The following is an 18,052-nucleotide window of genomic DNA, read 5'->3' on the forward strand; positions in this document are numbered from 1 at the left end:
GGATACAATGTATTATCAGTTAAGTTTTCATGTAAGGTCATTTCCTTTATTAAGCTGTATATTGAAGCAAGAGCTTTCTTATATTCCACATGGTGGTCATCACTGCTGACTGATGAGCCAAATTCCTTTACACAAAATGTTGAAGAGAAAATAAATGAAAACTAAAACACATTGCTACAAATCCCTTTAATAAAGTATATCGATGACAAGTTTATGTTTAAATAAATATATTGTTAAAAATCCTTCAAGAGTATTTTGTTATAATTACTAAGAAAGATTTGAGACTGCTACTCCCTCTGCAGAAACACTATGCACAGATGCAAAATGATCAAAGGCTGATATGATAATGAATCTCAAGTAAGTGGCATGACCATCCTGTGCCTGTAGGGGAAAAATCAATAGGGAGGCTTTTAGCAATTCTAGTTAGCTGTAAAACAGTCAGCAGAAGAAAGGGTTTGATGCAAAAATAATATTCTAAACACATAAATAAGATATAATGTTCAGAAAAGAAGCTATCAGAAGTTCTGATGAGTATCGGCCAAGTATCAGCCTTGGTTTGATGAGACATAGCAGATGAAGCTAAAAATTGCAAGTGTACATTTCTAATTAATTTCTTAAAAGTGTCTTTCTAAAGTATTTTCCATGATAAGAGATTTCCTTTGTTTGATGATGCCTCAGAATATACTACCCTGAAACACTATTATACTTTCACATTAATATAATTTCTCTGGAAAGCAATTTGATAATATATATAGGAAGCTATAAATATATCTATACTTGTGGACCTAGTAATTCTACTTCTTGAAATTTAATCTTAGAAAATAATTTAAAAGGTGAAGATAGTGGTAGCAGGAACATATATAAGATGTCCCCTATAGTAGTATGATGACAGCAGGAGGAAAAATGAAATTAGTTAACATTTGCCTATCTGCATACACTTAATTTTAAAATTATAATTATGAAGCTTTTGTTATGAGTTTAGAGATGCAAAACTGCTCATATATTATTATATAACTATGTGATACATATTGTTGACAACTAGAAGAAAGTTAGTAAAAGCTGTAATAAAATTACGGGTGATTTCTAGCCTCCTAGTCTCCCTATTTTCCTTCCAAATGTTCCATAATGCTGTGACCCTTCTGATGCACAGTGAGTCCTGAAACAAAATAGTTAGCAGAGTCTTACTAATCATAACCCATTAGTAAAGATGGAGAAAATAGGATATAATTCAGTCAAATTAATCATTTTTCTGAGCCCCACTGGCCTTCCCAGTCATAAAGAAAGTAATTAATAGGATTCAAAAACCTCCTACAGAATCTTGTGAAACACTGATGTCATAGCAGCTCCTAGTAAGTTGTGGAGAAGGAAACTTATTGGACAAAGTACCTCTTTAACCTCCCATTTAGATAAATCTTAATCAAACAAATTCTACCACCTAAAAAACACACATTCAGTTGTTTCACTTTTTTTGTGTTCATCTAAAACCAGGGCCTGACAAACTAGTAGGAGCAGAGAAACTCCTGATGAGGCAGCAGCTTCTTCATCAATGGGCATTCATTCCACTTGACAAGCAAAGCCCAATGGAATGTTGTAGAAAAATGCTGGTTCTCTTTCCACCTCATCTGTCTTTGGATTATTGTTGTTGATCCTATGCTCTAGTTCCCCTTATCTGAACTCCTTTGTCTTTTCATGCTTAAGTTAACATCTAATTTTGGCATATCCTTCTTTTCTGATTCCTATTCTAAAAGGTCTGAAGAGTCAAGTGAAAGCAAAGCAAAGCAAGTAAATATTTCAAAATAAATGAACAAAATAAAACAAAAACAATAAGCAAATTGTTTTATCCTTGGTATCACTGTGTCTCTGATAGATAAAAACCTAATTTATCAATGCTACATTTAGATTATATACAGTTATTGAGGTTGATTAGGTTCAGAACCTAAATATCATGAGGGCATTTATTAACTTTATGACTATGGAGCTAGGTTTAAAATTTAAATATATTGTACTAAGGATAATGTTTATCTCTACAAAATATATTTACTTACCATAATTTCTTCATTTTGAAGCTGCCCCTCCATGTGTACTAGATCTAAAACACAAATTTAACAGAAATGAGTTAGGGCTCAAAATACATGTGAAAAACTACTGAAATTTATTTTTAGCAAAACATGGTGTCTGACGAACTCTAGTTAGACTAGATTAACTAGTGTTTGGGGGTTAAAATTCAATCTGAAAATAGAGATGTTTGTTATAAAAGGCATAACTTACATAATTTTACTTACATAATTTTAGGACAGATATCAAACATGTTTTGGAAACATGAAATATTTAATTGATATAATAAATAATAAATACTGACATTATTTAGAAATTAATTTTATTTTTATCAAAGTAGTAAGTGCACATTATTTTAAAAGGCACACAGCACAGAAAGGGAAGTCCCTGGGAAGTAAGGTTATATATGACTTTCTTTTGTTTCCTGACCTTCCCTAAAGCAATGAAAAACAGGAATCCCCTGCATGACCTCTCCTTTCATTTCCAGTCCTGCTCCCTAGAGGTAAATGTTTCAATTCTTTAAGCTGTTTTTCCTGGAAGTATAGTATGTTTACATGCCTTTTCCTGATTTATCAACATTTTGCTGACTTCATATTGTGGTAGGTAAAAATTTAGGTCTCAGACCAATATCCTCTTCCTCCTCCTCCTGCAACTTTTTCCTCCTACTATCCTCTCAATTTTGAAATACTTGATGGTTACATTATTGGCTACATAAATATTACTGCTGAAATAAGTAATAAATTACTATCAATTTTCTTTCTTTATACAACTTCCCCTTAACCAGGAGTTATTAATAACCTCTTCTTTCATTTGCTTATTTTGTTTTAAATTAGAAAAACTGGGAAATCTCAAACATACACAAAAGAAGACAGGATATAACTCATATACACCCATCATATTGATTTTATAATTACTAACATTTCACCATACTTGATTCATCTAATTTTTTTTGCTGAAGTATTTTAAAGGTCTAAGACATTATGACATTTCACTGCTAAAGATTTGATTATCCATATCTAAATAATGATATTTTCTTATATACCATAATACCATTATCATACTATACTAACATTTAAAAATACTTTTTAATATCCTTTAATACCCAGTTCATATTCAAATTTCCCCACTGTACCCCAAAATGTCTTTTTCTAGTTGGTTTATTCAAATCAGAATTAAGTCTGTTTCAATCTTGACTGCTTTCTCTCCCACACATACATTTTTTTCCATGCCATTGACTTATTAAAGAGACCAGGTCAGTTGTCTTGTAGAATGTCCCACATTTTGTCATCTTGCCTCCTCCTGGTTTCACTAAATTTGTTCCTCTATCCTTTGGAATTAGAACTAAAGGCTTGATTATACTCAGGATTCAAGGACTTCATCAAATGTCTGGCAATCTTTTGTTACTTATAAATAAATCACTTGAAAACTGTGCATGAGCCAGCCTCGCTAACTACTGGACATCAACAGGGTGACCAGGAATGAGCTAGCTTTTATCATATACATAGATTCTTTTTTCTGGGGCCATTCAGTTTCTCCAAAAGTGAACCCTCCAATCGCTTGGTTGGGCTATATTCTATTTAATACAATTTTTTTATAATTCCTCATTCTTTTTTTTTTTTATTAAGGTATCATTGATATACACTCTTAAAAAGGTTTCACAAGAAAAACAATGTGGTTACTACATTCACCCTTATTATCGAGTCCCCCCCATACCCCACTGCAGTCACTGTCTATCAGTGTAGTAAGATAGTTGGGCTATATTCTTGACAACTATCATAAATAACAGCACAGGAGAAGTTCCCACCATTCAATACACAGGCTTCCACTAAAACCCTGTTTTAAACTCCGTGTCTCACTCATGGTACTATGCCTCGTTTCCGTGAGTTCTGAGCCTCAACATTCAATGTTCCTAGTAATCCCTTGGGGTTGGTTTGTGGGAGAAGGAGTGGTCATTTAGCTTTGCAGCGGAAGAGAAGGTGCCTAGTGTTCCAACTAGTCTATATATAGATATTCAACTAATTACCCTTGTTTTCCTGCCATTGTCTCATTCACACTTTCTATGGTACCTTTTGCCTTCAAGTTCTAGACCTTTCTAAGTTATGTTGGGCAAACTGGCTTGCTTCTCACTGATATTCTTTGTGGTAGGCACTCAGGTTATAACCTAATCCATTCAGCTAAAGAAGTTACTTCTCTTCCATCTGTGTCCTCTCTTCTCTAATACATATTGATTCTTATCTGTTTGGTTTCCTGTTTTTGTTTGTTTTTATTTTCTTGTCCTTATAGCTTTATGCTTTTTATTCCTTTACTATCATTTTCATTTTGGGAAGGATAGGGGATGAAGCCATGGAGGCAATATGCAGCATTTAACTAGAGGTTACTGATTCTGCTGATATTTTTTTTCCCATTTGTCATATATTGCAAAATGTTTAATTTAGATTAATTATGTAAGGGAAAAATCATGCTTTGTTAACAAATAACTTTTTAAAGTATCATTGATAAACAATCTTATGATAGTTTCACATAAACAACACGGTGGTTTCAAAATTCACCCATATTATCAAGTCCTCACCCCCTTGCTGCTGATATTTAAATGATACCATTGATAAGGGAGAAAAGAAAGATGAGAAACTAGTATTTATTGTTTGTCTACTATATGCCAGATGCTATGTTCACAAAAAAGTTAAATGGAAGGTATCAGCTCCATTTTTCAGATGAGGATTCTAAAACTCAGAAAAATTAAGTACCAGGTTAACAGTTACATAACCAGTAAGGGAAGAAGCAGTCTTGTATTTGAACTCAACTTTTCTAGGCTCCCATTATGTCACAAGAATCATTTAGGTCACTTTTTTCACAAAAAGGCAACCCAATTGGAAATACAGATTCAAAGGATAATTCTGTACTCCCTCATGCTCAGAGCCATGCTGGTGAAGCAATCACATACCTCTTTCAATCCACTGCTCAAAATCCACTGGCTCTTTAGAGGTGCTCTTTTCGATCCTCAAGGTCCGAACTGACGTATATAAACAAAATAAAGTGTTAATTAGCTACCTAATTCTGTGTTGCTGTCCCTGTATTTTTTCCCCTTATTTGAGGCATTGGTGGGACTGCACAAAATACTGGGATCAGGAACACCATGTTCAGAAAATTCACTCTGTTTTTCCCTAAGTTCCTATGGTAAAATGCAGTATTGTGTCACTATAATCTTACAAATGTTTGCAAGCATAAAAAACAGAGCTAGTGGAGCCTTTCTGAATATGGTATCATGCAGAGTTCTTTGTATATGGGTAATAATACTACTACTGTTAGTGGTCTTAGTCATAAAACTTCACGGAGAAACTACTGAGTCAAGTATATTTATTCATTCACTCTTGACTATCATCTTATGAGAAAAGTATTAACCTACTTTACTGACAAGAAAACGGGTTTAGAGAAATCAGGTAACTCAGAGAAGTCAGGGGAGGTGTTCAGTGATATAGAACTAGTTAAGTGCCAGAACTGGAATTCAAACTTAGGTCTGACTCCAGTGCCTTTACAATTGATGACAGAGGAACAGAGAAAAGACTTAACAGGAATGCAGTCATCTGCCCCCTGCACTGGTTTTTCTCAATCACCCCTAGCCCAGCACCTGCTACCCTAGATCCATTTGTCCCCTTCTCTGTTCTGGGCTCTGGGAGGAGAACCCCTCAACTTGCCCACTGGCTTCTTGCTGGATTTGGCCAATGGGAAGCCCTGGGAGGAAACTGGAGGGCAGTGGGGAAGTGAGATTGAGTTGTTTTCTCCACTCCTTTCCTGCTTCAGTGCCATAACTGACACTGGTTACGTCCCTTCATAATTTAAGCTCCCAGCCAGGCATTACCTATGGGCTTCAGCTTTCACTGGGCTCCAATAACACTATGGCCCTCCCTGTCCCAGGGTGGTAGTGGATTACTGCCATAGCCAGTTTTGGGGTGTCTCACTATCCCTGGTTTGTTCCCTTAACCCAGACCATAATTTTGTAACTAGTCTCATCAATAAAGTCTCTTCATCTGAACTATCTGGGATGTATTCTGTCTTCTCCCATGACTTTGTGTGATACACTTTATCCTTAAACATAAGACAGTATTAGAATGATGTTCCAATGGGAGATTCTCCTCCTAAATCCCTCAGAAAATGCCATTATAATAGAAGAACCAAAATTATCCAATGCAAATAATCAGGGTTATCAGATTTTCAGAAAGCATTTAACAGAGAACCCCAAGCCAAATGAATCTGAAATAAAGATGTCAAGGAACCTAGTGTTCTGGCAAGCTGGCTTCTTATGTTCACAAAAAGGTCCTTTGCCAAAGACTTTCACATAGTAAATTGCAGGGAAATTATTATGTGCTTTGGAAGGGTTTCAAATTTGCAGTTTCAGAGGGGTTAACTGTGCTTAAGGCAGTTAACCTATATTCCCCACTCTCTACCCCAGCAATAAAACTAGATTCCATGCTGCAAAAAAAATTACTGTTTTGGCAAAAGTTTACATACATGCCCTCTGCCTGTGGAAAAACTAAAAGATGATGAAAATTAACATATGATTTGCTTACCAAAGTAACTTTGGATTACAAGCCTTTCAATCCTCACATGTTTGTGAAAACAAATAATGAACTCTTGGGGAAACATTCCTGTGGTGGTCCAAAATGTTTCTGGATTCCTATTATTAATTTTAAAGAAAAAGAGAAAGGAAAAGCCAAATAAAAATGTCTTATCACAAAGTTCTAGTGAATAAGTATTTTAAAAAAAATGGCCCTGAAATATTACGATCGCTTTCTAACTGTTCATTCTGCCTCTAATCTCTCCCCAACTTTAGTAATTCTTCTTTACTACCACCAGATATATTTTTTGAAAACACAGAAACATAGAATTGATGTCACTCTTGTCTAAAAGCCTTCAGTAGCCCCTTATTGCCTGTAAATGACTTCTTCATATGGCATGTTACAACCCTGTGCAATCTGGTCCCATCATGAATATATATCATCTCCCATCATTACAACATCACCCATTACTATAGTCACATTGGGCCAATTAAAATTTTGCAAACACATGTAGGCTCATCCATGCCTGAGTCCATGAGATTCTTCTCTTCACCTACAAGCCTTTCTTCCCTTACAAAAGTTTACTCACTTTTGGGTCTTATCTCTCCAACTCCCAACAAATCAAAATCACTTCCTTCCTCTTTCATACTCACCTCTCAGCATCATTTTTACATTGGCACTTATCTCTTATGTTTTTATGGCTCCTGCTAGATGCTGAGATCTTTGAGTTGGGCCACTTTCTCTTACTCATCTTTGTACCCCAGCAATTATCACAATGGCTGACCCATAGTAGATGCACAATAGAGGTATGTTGAAAAATAAATTAAAACATGCACTCATGTTTTTATCATAATTTATCTTAAAGGTACAATTCAATGAGTTTTGACAAATGTATATGCTTCAGTAATAAAATATCCCAAGGCAAGCAATACCCCAATCAAGATACAAAACATTTCCATCTCTCCAGAAAATTTCCCTCTGTTTCCTTCCAGACAATTCCTACCTCCCCTTAGGCAACTATTGCTCTGATTTCTATGACTACAGACCGTGCCATTTGTTTGTTCATTCTTTTGTTTGATATTTGGACTGATATTATTCATAATCAAATATGATTATGAATAAATCTGCTATAAACATTCTTGAACAAGTGTTTTTGTGGGCATATTTTCATTTCTCTTGGATAATTACTAGGTGTGGAATTGCTAGGTCAAAGGACACAGATATGTTTAAGTTTATAAGAAACTGTCAGATTTCCCAAGTGGTTGTATCATTTTACTTTCCTACCAGCAATGTAAGAGAGTTTGAGTTGCTTTACTCCCTTGTCAACACTGGCTGTTGTCAGTCCTTTAAAATTTAGCTATTCTAGTGGATATGGTGTCCTATGATGGTATTAATTTGCACTTCCCTGAAAACAAATAATGCTAGGCACTCTTTTCATATGCATACAGCCATTCATATATTTTCTTTTGTTAAGTGTCTGTTAAGTATTTTCTTGTTTTTTATTAAACTGTTTGTATATTTACTATACATTTGTTAGGAGTCCTCTGTGAGAAACACATCATGAGTATTTTCTCCCATCTGTACTCTGCCTTTTTATTTTCTTGTGCCTTTCAATGACTAGACATTTTATAGCTGAAGTCCAGCTTTATTACCTTTTTCTTTCATGCTTAGTGATTTTTATGTCCTAAAAATGTTTTGCTTACCACATTGTCACAAAGGTACTTTCTAATATTCTTCTCTAGAAGCTTAATTTCAGCTCTGAACTGAGATCTATGATCCATCTTTAATTTTTGTGTTTGGTATGAGCTAAGGGTTAGAGTTCACTATTATCCATGTTTACTCTGTAGTTCCAGCACCATTTATAGAAAATATTTTCTCTTTCCTACTGAACTGCCTTGGTGCCTTTTGCCTAAAATTAATGGACACTACATTAGTTTGTTTCTGTATGCTTAGCCTTTTGTTGAAAATTAATTGACCTTACGTGTGTGCGTCTATTTCTGGGATTTCTATTTTGTTTCATTAGTCTATATAGATCTATCTTTACAAAATTATAATACTGTTTGATTACTGTATTTTATCTTAAGGCCTCAAAATAAAATAACATATAAGTGCTCAAACTTTCTTCTTTTTTAAAATTATTTAAAAAAATAATCTTTTTCAAAATGACTAGGGTCATTGCATGTCCATATGTATTTCAGAATCAACTTGTTGACCTCTTTGTAAGTCTATTGAGATTTTGATTGATATTATACTGAATGTATACATTTTAGGGAGAAATTCCCATCTTAGCAAACTGAGTTTATATAGTTCTATAATTTTTCTCAGCAGTATTTTAGTTTTAGTTTTAGTTTTCAGAAGGTCTTGCACATCTTAAGTTTATTCTTAACTATTTTATATTTTGGCTAATATTATAAATGTACTTTTTAATTGTTTCATTTTCCAACTGTTTCCTGCAAGTAGATAGTAATACAGTTGACTTTTGTATATTGACCTTGATGGATTCATGTATTACCTCTAGCAGTTTTCCTGTAGATTCCTTAGGGTTTTCTATGAGACATTCAGATAATCTTTAAACAGATTATTTTACTCTTCCTTTGCAATTTTTTTGCCTTTTAAGTCTTTTCTCGCTTCATTGCATTGGTAAAGATGTCCCAGGCAATGATGACTACAAACTGTGACAGTAAACATTCTTGCTTTGTTTCCAAGGGAAAAGCACTTACTATTTTGCCACTAAGCTGAACATTTTAGTAGATGCTTTATCAGACTGAGGAAGTTCCCTTCTCTTCTTAGTTTGCTGAGAATTGTTACTATGAATGGAAGTTGAATTTTGACAAATGCTTTTTCTGCATCTATTGGGATGATAAGATTTTTCTCCCTTATTCTGAAAATGTGGTGAATTGTATATACTCATTCTTATCTTCTTGTGATAATATGGCAAATATGTTAACCTTGCATTCCCAGTATAAATGCCATTCGCTGAATTTGATTTATCCCTATGTTCATAAAGTATGATGATCTTTAATTTTCCCTCCTTGTAATGTCTCTATCAGGTTTTGCTATCAGGATTATATTATTCTCACAAAACAATTTGAGAAATGTTTTCTCCTCTGCATTATTTTTTCTCTAAATATTTGACAGAATTTAATTTCTATAATAGATATAAGGCCATTCAGATTTTCTATTTCCTCTTTTCTTATTTTCATAGGTTATGTTTTTCAAGGAATCTATCCACTTCATATAAAAGTTGTCAAACTTATTAGCCTGAAGAATCCACTCCAAAACTACTAGATCTAATATCTGAATTCGGCAAAGTTGCAGGATACAAAATTAATACACAGAAATCTGTTGCATTCCTATATACTAATGATGAACTAGCAGAAAGAGAAATCAGGAAAATAGTTCCATTCACAATTGCATCAAAAAGAATAAAATACTGAATCCTTTGGATGATGGCGGTGTGAGTAGAGCAGCGGAAATCTCCTCCCAAAACCACATATATCTATGAAAATATAACAAACACAACTCTTCCTAAAATAGAGACCAGAGGACACAAGACAACATCCAGACCACATCCACACCTGCGTGAACCCAGTGACTCCCGAAGGGGGTAACATACAAGCCCCGCCCGGCCCCGAGGGTCCCGAGCGCCCCTCCCCCCAGCACCCGCGGGTGGAGAGGAGTCGGAGTGGGAGGGAGAAGGAGCCCAGGACTGCTGAACACCTAGCCCCAGCCATCCGCACCAGAGCGCAGGCACAGTGCATACGTGGGGTCCTGGATACTAGGGAAACAGGGCAGCAAGAATGGTGAGTGGGTACCGGAGGCCGACGGCGGAAGATAAAGAAACGGGAGTGGCCATTTTTTTTTTCTCTCTTCTTTTTTTTTGCGAGTGCTTTTTGGAAATCTTAAAGGGACAGGAACCCCAATATTAGGGAAACAGGGCAGCAAGACCGGTGAGGGGGTGCCTGAGGCCGGCGTGTGAGGACAAAGAAAATCGTGCGCTTTTCTTTCTTATTTAATTATTTATTTAATTTTTTGTTGTTGCTGTTTTGGTTTCGCGGGTGCTTTTTGGAAGTCTTAAAGGGGCAGGGCGGGACACTTAGTCCAGACGCAGGGAATCTGGGGATCTCTGGGCACTCGAACCCCTTGGGCAGAGGCCCCTTACAATGATAAATAGCCTCCCAGCTTCTCTCCCTCCAACAGGGCTCCACCATTTTGGAGCAGCAGCCCGAGCCAGGCCACACCCACAGAAACAGGAGAGATAAACTCCATAGCAGCCGGGCAGGAAGCAGAAGCCCTGCTGTACTGCCAGGAGAGGAAGGCCACAAACCAACAAGAAGGAAAACTCTTCCAGCCGTCACTGGTACCAGCTCTGCAAACTATCTCTATCACCATGAAAAGGCAAAACTACATGCACACAAAGATCACAGAGTCAACACCTGAGAAGGAGACAGACCTAACCAGTCTTCCTGAAAAAGAATTCAAAATAAATATCATGAACATGCTGATGGAGATGCAGAGAAAATTGCAAGAGCAATGGGATGAAGTCCAGAGGGCGACCACACATGCCAGGAAGGAGATTACAGAAGTGAAACAAACTCTGGAAGGATTTATAAGCAGAATGGATAAGATGCAGGAGGCCATTGAAGGAATAGAAACCAGAGAACAGGAACATATAGAAGCTGAAATAGAGAGAGATAAAAGGATCTCCAGGAACGAAACAATACTAAGAGAACTGTGTGACCAACCCAAAAGAAACAATATCCATATTATAGGGGTACCAGAAGAAGAAGAGAGAGGAAAAGGGATAGAAAGTGTCTTTGAAGAAATAATTGCTGAAAACTTCCCCAAACTGGGGGAGGAAATAATCAAACAGACCATGGAAATGCACAGAACCCCCAATAGAAAGGATCCAAGGAGGACAACACCAAGACACATAATAATTAAAATGGCAAAGATCAAGGGCAACGAAAGAGTTTTAAAGGCAGCTACAGAGAAAAAGGTCACCTATAAAGGAAAACCCATCAGGCTAACATCAGACTTCTTGACAGACACCCTAGCCAGAAGAGAATGGCATCATATATTTAATGCAATGACACAGAAGGGCCTTGAACCAAGGATACTGTATCCAGCACGACTATCATTTAAATATGATGGTGGGATTAAACAATTCCCAGACAGGCAAAAGCTGAAGGAATTTGCTTCCCACAAACCACCTCTACAGGGAATCCTACAGGGACTGCTCTAAAGGGGAGCACCCCTAAAAAGAGCACAGAACAAAACAACCAACATATGAAGAATGGAGGAGGAGGAATAAGAAGGGAGAGAAGAAAAGAATCTCCAGACAGTGTATATACCAGCTCAATAAGCGAGCTAAGGTAGGCAGTAAGATATTAAAGAGGCGAACCTTGAACCTTTGGTAATCATGAATTTAAAGCCTGCAATGGCAATAAGTACACATCTCTCAAAAGTCACCCTAAATGTAAATGGACTTAATGCACCAATCAAAAGACACAGAGTAATAGAATGGATAAAAAAGCAAGACCCATCTATATGCTGCTTATAAGAAACTCACCTCAAACCCAAAGACATGCACAGACTAAAAGTCAAGGGATGGAAAAACATACTTCAGGCAAACAACAGCAAGAAGAAAGCAGGGGTTGCAGTACTAATATCAGACAAAACAGACTTCAAAACAAAGAAAGTAACAAGAGATAAAGAAGGACACTACATAATGATAAAGGGCTTAGTCCAACAAGAGGATATAACCACAATAAATATATATGCACCCAACACAGGAGCACCAGTATATCTGAAACAAATACAAACAGAACTAAAGGGGGAAATAGACTGCAATGCATTCATTTTAGGAGACTTCAACACACCACTCACCCCAAAGGATAGATCTACCGGGCAGAAAATAAGTAAGGACACAGAGGCACTGAACAACACACTAGAACGGATGGACCTAATAGACATCTATAGAACTCTACATCCAAAAGCAACAGGATATACATTCTTCTCAACTGCACACGGAACATTCTCTAGAATAGACCACATACTAGCCCACAAAAAGAGCCTCAGTAAATTCCAAAATATTGAAATTCTACCAACCAATTTTTCAGACCACAAAGGTATAAAACTAGAAATAAATTCTACAAAGAAAACAAAAACGCTCACAAACACATAGAGGCTTAACAACATGCTCCTAAATAATCAATGGATCAACGAACAAATCAAAATAGGGATCAAGGAATATATAGAAACAAATGACGACAACAACACAAAGCCCCAACTTCTGTGGGACGCAGCAAAAGCAGTCTTAAGAGGAAAGTATATAGCGATCCAGGCACACTTGAAGAAGGAAGAACAATCCCAAATGAATAGTCTAACATCACAATTATCGAAACTGGAAAAAGAAGAACAAATGAGGCCTAAAGTCAGCAGAAGGAGGGACATAATAAAGATCAGAGAAGAAATAAACAAAATTGAGAAGAATAAAACAATAGCAAAAATCAACAAAACCAAGAGATGGTTCTTTGAGAAAATAAACAAAATAGATAAGCCTGTAGCCAAACTTATTAAGAGAAAAAGAGAATCAACACAAATCAACATAATCAGAAACGAGAAAGGAAAAATCACGACAGACCCCACAGAAACACAAAGAATTATTAAAGACTACTATGAAAACCTATATGCCAACAAGCTGGAAAACCCAGATGAAATGGATAACTTCCTAGAAAAATACAACCTTCCAAGACTGACCAAAGAAGAAACACAAAAGTTAAACAAACCAATTACGAGCAAAGAAATTGAAATGGTAATCAAAAAACTACCCAAGAACAAAAGTCCGGGGATGGACGGATTTACCTCGGAATTTTACCAGACACACAGAGAAGACATAATACCCATTCTCCTTAAAGTTTTCCAAAAATAGAAGAAGAGGGAATACTCCCAAACTCATTCTATGAAGCCAACATCACCCTAATACCAAAACCAGGCAAAGACCCCACCAAAAAAGAAAATTACAGACCAATATCCCTGATGAATGTAGAGGCAAAAATACTCAATAAAATATTAGCAAACAGAATTCAACAGTATATCAAAAGGATCATACACCATGACCAAGTGGGATTCATCCCAGGGATGCAAGGATGGTACAACATTCAAAAATCCATCAACATCATCCACCACATAAACAAAAAGAAAGACAAAAACCACATGCTCATCTCCATAGATGTTGAAAAAGCATTTGACAAAATTCATCCATTCATGATAAAAACTCTCAGCAAAATGGGAATAGAGGGCAAGTACCTCAACATAATAAAGGCCATATATGATAAACACACAGGCAACATTATAATGAACAGCTAGAAGCTGAAAGCTTTTCCTCTGAGATCGGGAACTAGACAGGGATGCCCACTCTCCCCACTGTTATTTAACATAGTACTGGAGGTCCTAGCCATGGCAATCAGACAAAACAAAGAAATACAAAGAATCCAGATTGGTAAAGAAGAAGTTAAACTGAGACTATTTGCAGATGATATGATATTGTACATAAAAAACCCTAAAGACTCCACCCCAAAACTACTAGAACTGATATCGGAATACAGCAAAGTTGCAGGATACAAAATTAACACACAGAAATCTGTAGCTTTTCTATACACTAACAATGAACCAACAGAAAGAGAAATCAGGAAAACAATTCCATTCACAATTGTACCAGAAAGAATAAAATACCTAGGAATAAACCTAACCAAAGAAGTGAAAGACCTATACCCTGAAAACTACAAGTCACTCTTAAGAGAAATTAAAGGGGACACTAACAGATGGAAATTCATCCCATGCTCGTGGCTAGGAAGAATTAATATCGTCAAAATGGCCATCCTGCCCAAAGCAATATACAGACTTGATGCAATCCCTCTCAAATTACCAGCAACATTCTTCAATGAATTGGAACAAATAATTCAAAAATTCATATGGAAACACCAAAGACCCCAAATAGGCAAAGCAATCCTGAGAAAGAAGAATAAAGTAGGGGGGATCTCACTCCCCAACTTCAAGCTCTACTACAAAGCCATAGTAATCAAGACAATTTGGTACTGGCACAAGAACAGAGCCACAGACCAGTGGAACAGATTAGAGACTCCAGACATTAACCCAAACATATATGGTCAATTAATATTTGATAAAGGAGCCATGGACATACAATGGCGAAATGACAGTCTCTTCAACAGATGGTGCTGGCAAAACTGGACAGCTACATGTAGGAGAATGAAACTGGAGCATTGCCTAACCCCATATACAAAAGTAAACTCAAAATGGATCAAAGACCTGAATGTAAGTCACGAAACCATTAAACTCTTGGAAAAAAACATAGGCAAAAACCTCTTAGACATAAACATGAGTGACCTCTTCTTGAACATACCTCCCGGGCAAGGAAAAGAACAGCAAAAATGAACTATATTAAGCTGAAAAGCTTCTGTACAGCAAAAGACACCATCAATAGAACAAAAAGGAACGCTACAATATGGGGGAATATATTTGAAAATGACAGATCCGATAAAGGCTTGACGTCCAGAATATATAAAGAGCTCACACAACAAATAACAACAACCTCAACAAACAAAAAACAAATAATCCAATTAAAAAATGGGCAGAGGAACTGAACAGACAGTTCTCCAAAAAAGAAATACAGATGGCCAGCAGACATATGAAAAGATGCTCCGCATCACTAATTATCAGAGAAATGCAAATTAAAACTACAATGAGATATCACCTCACACCAGTAAGGATAGCTGCCATCCAAAAGACAAACAACAACAAATGTTGGCGAGGCTGTGGAGAAAGGGGAACCCTCCTACACTGCTGGTGGGAATGTAAATTAGTTCAACCTTTGTGGAAAGCAGCATGGAGGTTCATCAAAATGCTCAAAACAGACTTACCATTTGACCCAGGAATTCCACTCCTAGGAATTTACCCTAAGAATGCAGCAATCAAGTTTGAGAAAGACAGATGCACCCCTATGTTTATCACAGCACTATTTACAATAGCTAAGAATTGGAAGCAACCTAAATGTCCATCGGCAGATGAATGGATAAAGAAGATGTGGTACATATACAGAATGGAATACTACTAGGCCATAAGAAAAGGGCAAATCCTACCATTTGCAGCAACATGGATGGACCTGGAGGGTATTATGCTCAGTGAAATAAGCCAAGCGGAGAAAGAGAAATACCAAATGATTTCACTCATCTGTGGAGTATAAGAACAAAGGAAAAACTGAAGGAACAAAACAGCAGCAGAATCACAGAACCCATGAATGGACTAACAGGTACCAAAGGGAAAAGGACTGGGGAGGATGGGTGGGTAGGGAGGATTAAGGTGTGAGGGGGAGAAAAAGGGGGTTATTAAGATTAGCATGCATAATGGTGGGGGAGGGAGAAAGGGGAGGGCTGTACAACAGGCAAGAGAAGTAGTGATTCTACAACATTTTGCTGTGCTGATGGACAGTGACTGTAAAGGGGTTTATAGGGGGGACCTGGTATAGTGGTGAGCCTAGTAAACATAATATTCTTCATGTAAGTGTAGATTAATGATAACAAAAAAAAAAAAGAAAGAAAAGGGGGATTACTCCCTGATAGGATAAAACTAACTGTAAATCAATGATTAATGCATGCTTTAAATATCCTTAATTTTGATCACTTAAAGGGTGTCAGATGATCTGCTATGAAGGTACATTTTTCTGATAATATTCCTTTCTCTTAAAAAAACAAACAAACAATAAAAACAGTTCCTGTGTGGTGACCTCCAATGAGTTCTACACAATGGTATAAAGGGCATATCAATGTGTGGGCAAAGGGTCTGTTTGTGTTTATACAGAGGATCAAAGCCTAATTTGGCTACACAGAAAATGAACTAAGATACGATATGAAGAAGAACTTCCAACATCAGCACTCTCTGGAAGACCCATACCAGAAGATGATCATCAAAAAAACCTCAACAAAGATCCAGGCAATGCTGCAGTTGTAGCTGCATTCATCCCACCAGTTCCTGGACTTCCCATGGGAATGAAGAAGGAGATATCTAAGCTGGCCTGTGCATACAGTAAAACAACAAATTTGACTGGATCTATACTGTTGGAACTCAACCAAGAATTAGGAGAAGTGCAAGTTGTAGCGCTCCAAAATCTTACGACTACAGACTATCTACTGTTAAAAGAACATATGGGATGTGAACAGTCCCCAGGAATGGGTTGTTTTAATTTGTCTGATTTCTCTCAGACTGTTCAAGTTCAGTTGGACAATATCCACCATATCATAGATAAGTTTTCACAAATGCCTAGGGTGACTAACTGGTTTTCTTGGTTTCACTGGAGATGGCTGGTAATTATAGGTCTGCTTTGGTTATGTAACTGTATTCCTATTATGTTGATGTGTGTACGCAATTTAATTAGTAGTTTAAAACCTATACATGCTGAAGTTAGTATACAAGAAGATATGTCAAAGAAATAATCAATCTTCCCATGTTATCTTCCATCTACTACTTCTATAGCTTTTCTTCTTCCTTCCTAATTACAACCCTTAAATAGAATTCATGCCTCATATCGAATTTACCGAGTATTATAATTCTTCCAAGTGGTAAAGATACCTCAAGACAAATACTGGGCATAAAAGCCACAGGGCATAAATCTGCAAAGAAGTAAAAAGCTAACCTTTTCAAACAATATTGTCTGTCTCTCACTTACCAACTTTACATTTCCCTGTATGGCCCCAGAAGATGACTGGTTAGCCAGAGACGGGTAAGATTCCTCAAGGGAGGAACAACCTAATACAGGCACAGTCGCAGGGGGGCCATCAGGTGAGAAATTGGGGATCAACAGAGGTGAGGCTTAGAACCTCACCCCCCGCTGTTTTGAGAGAAATCTTCTGCATCCGTGGATGTTTTATTGCCCTTGTCTACCTTGGATTAACACTTAGTCTACAGGCACACACCTGATCATCTAAATTTGCTCTCTTACAGCACTAAACTATGTTTTCTACCTTTATCTTGCATCTACCTAACACTTAGCATTTTATTAATATTAATAATAATAATAATAATAATAATAATAATAATAATAATAATAATAAGGGAGAAATGTGGATTCACATATAAATCAAGTATAAAAATCAAATGAATATTCATATTTGACCTGATTGTTTATAGTTCATAATATGTGATCAAAACTGAAAGTTTCTGTGATGATTGCCCTTGTACTGTTCACCATGTAAGAACTTATTCACTATGTAAGAACTTGTTCACCATGTAAGAACTTGTTCGTTATGCTTCAGAAGATTGGAGACTGACGAGAATTAGACTTGGGGTGGATTAATGATTGTACATTGAGCATTGTGTCCCCTATACAGAATTTTATTGTTGTTAACAACCATTTCATCAATAAATAT

General features: G+C 36.6%; 1 protein-coding gene across 3 annotated transcripts in view; it reads right to left on the reverse strand.

Annotated features, from left to right (window-relative positions):
• Nucleotides 1–18,052, reverse strand: part of IFT25 (intraflagellar transport 25) — a 79,760-nt gene that overhangs the window by 40,059 nt on the left and 21,649 nt on the right. For 2 of the 3 annotated variants that reach the window (XM_037021864.2, XM_037021881.2), the window contains exons 3-5: nt 6,621–6,727; nt 4,997–5,065; nt 2,046–2,089 (exon numbers count right to left, since the gene is read on the reverse strand). In XM_037021864.2, coding sequence (XP_036877759.2) covers nt 2,046–2,089; nt 4,997–5,065; nt 6,621–6,727 — 220 coding nt within the window. Of the gene's footprint in view, nt 1–171; nt 382–2,045; nt 2,090–4,996; nt 5,066–6,620; nt 6,728–18,052 lie in introns of those variants that run through there. The other variant, XM_037021880.2, reaches the window with a different exon arrangement.

The sequence above is a fragment of the Manis javanica genome, chromosome 4 (genome assembly GCF_040802235.1).
Source record: "Manis javanica isolate MJ-LG chromosome 4, MJ_LKY, whole genome shotgun sequence".
Taxonomy (NCBI): Eukaryota; Metazoa; Chordata; class Mammalia; order Pholidota; family Manidae; genus Manis; species Manis javanica.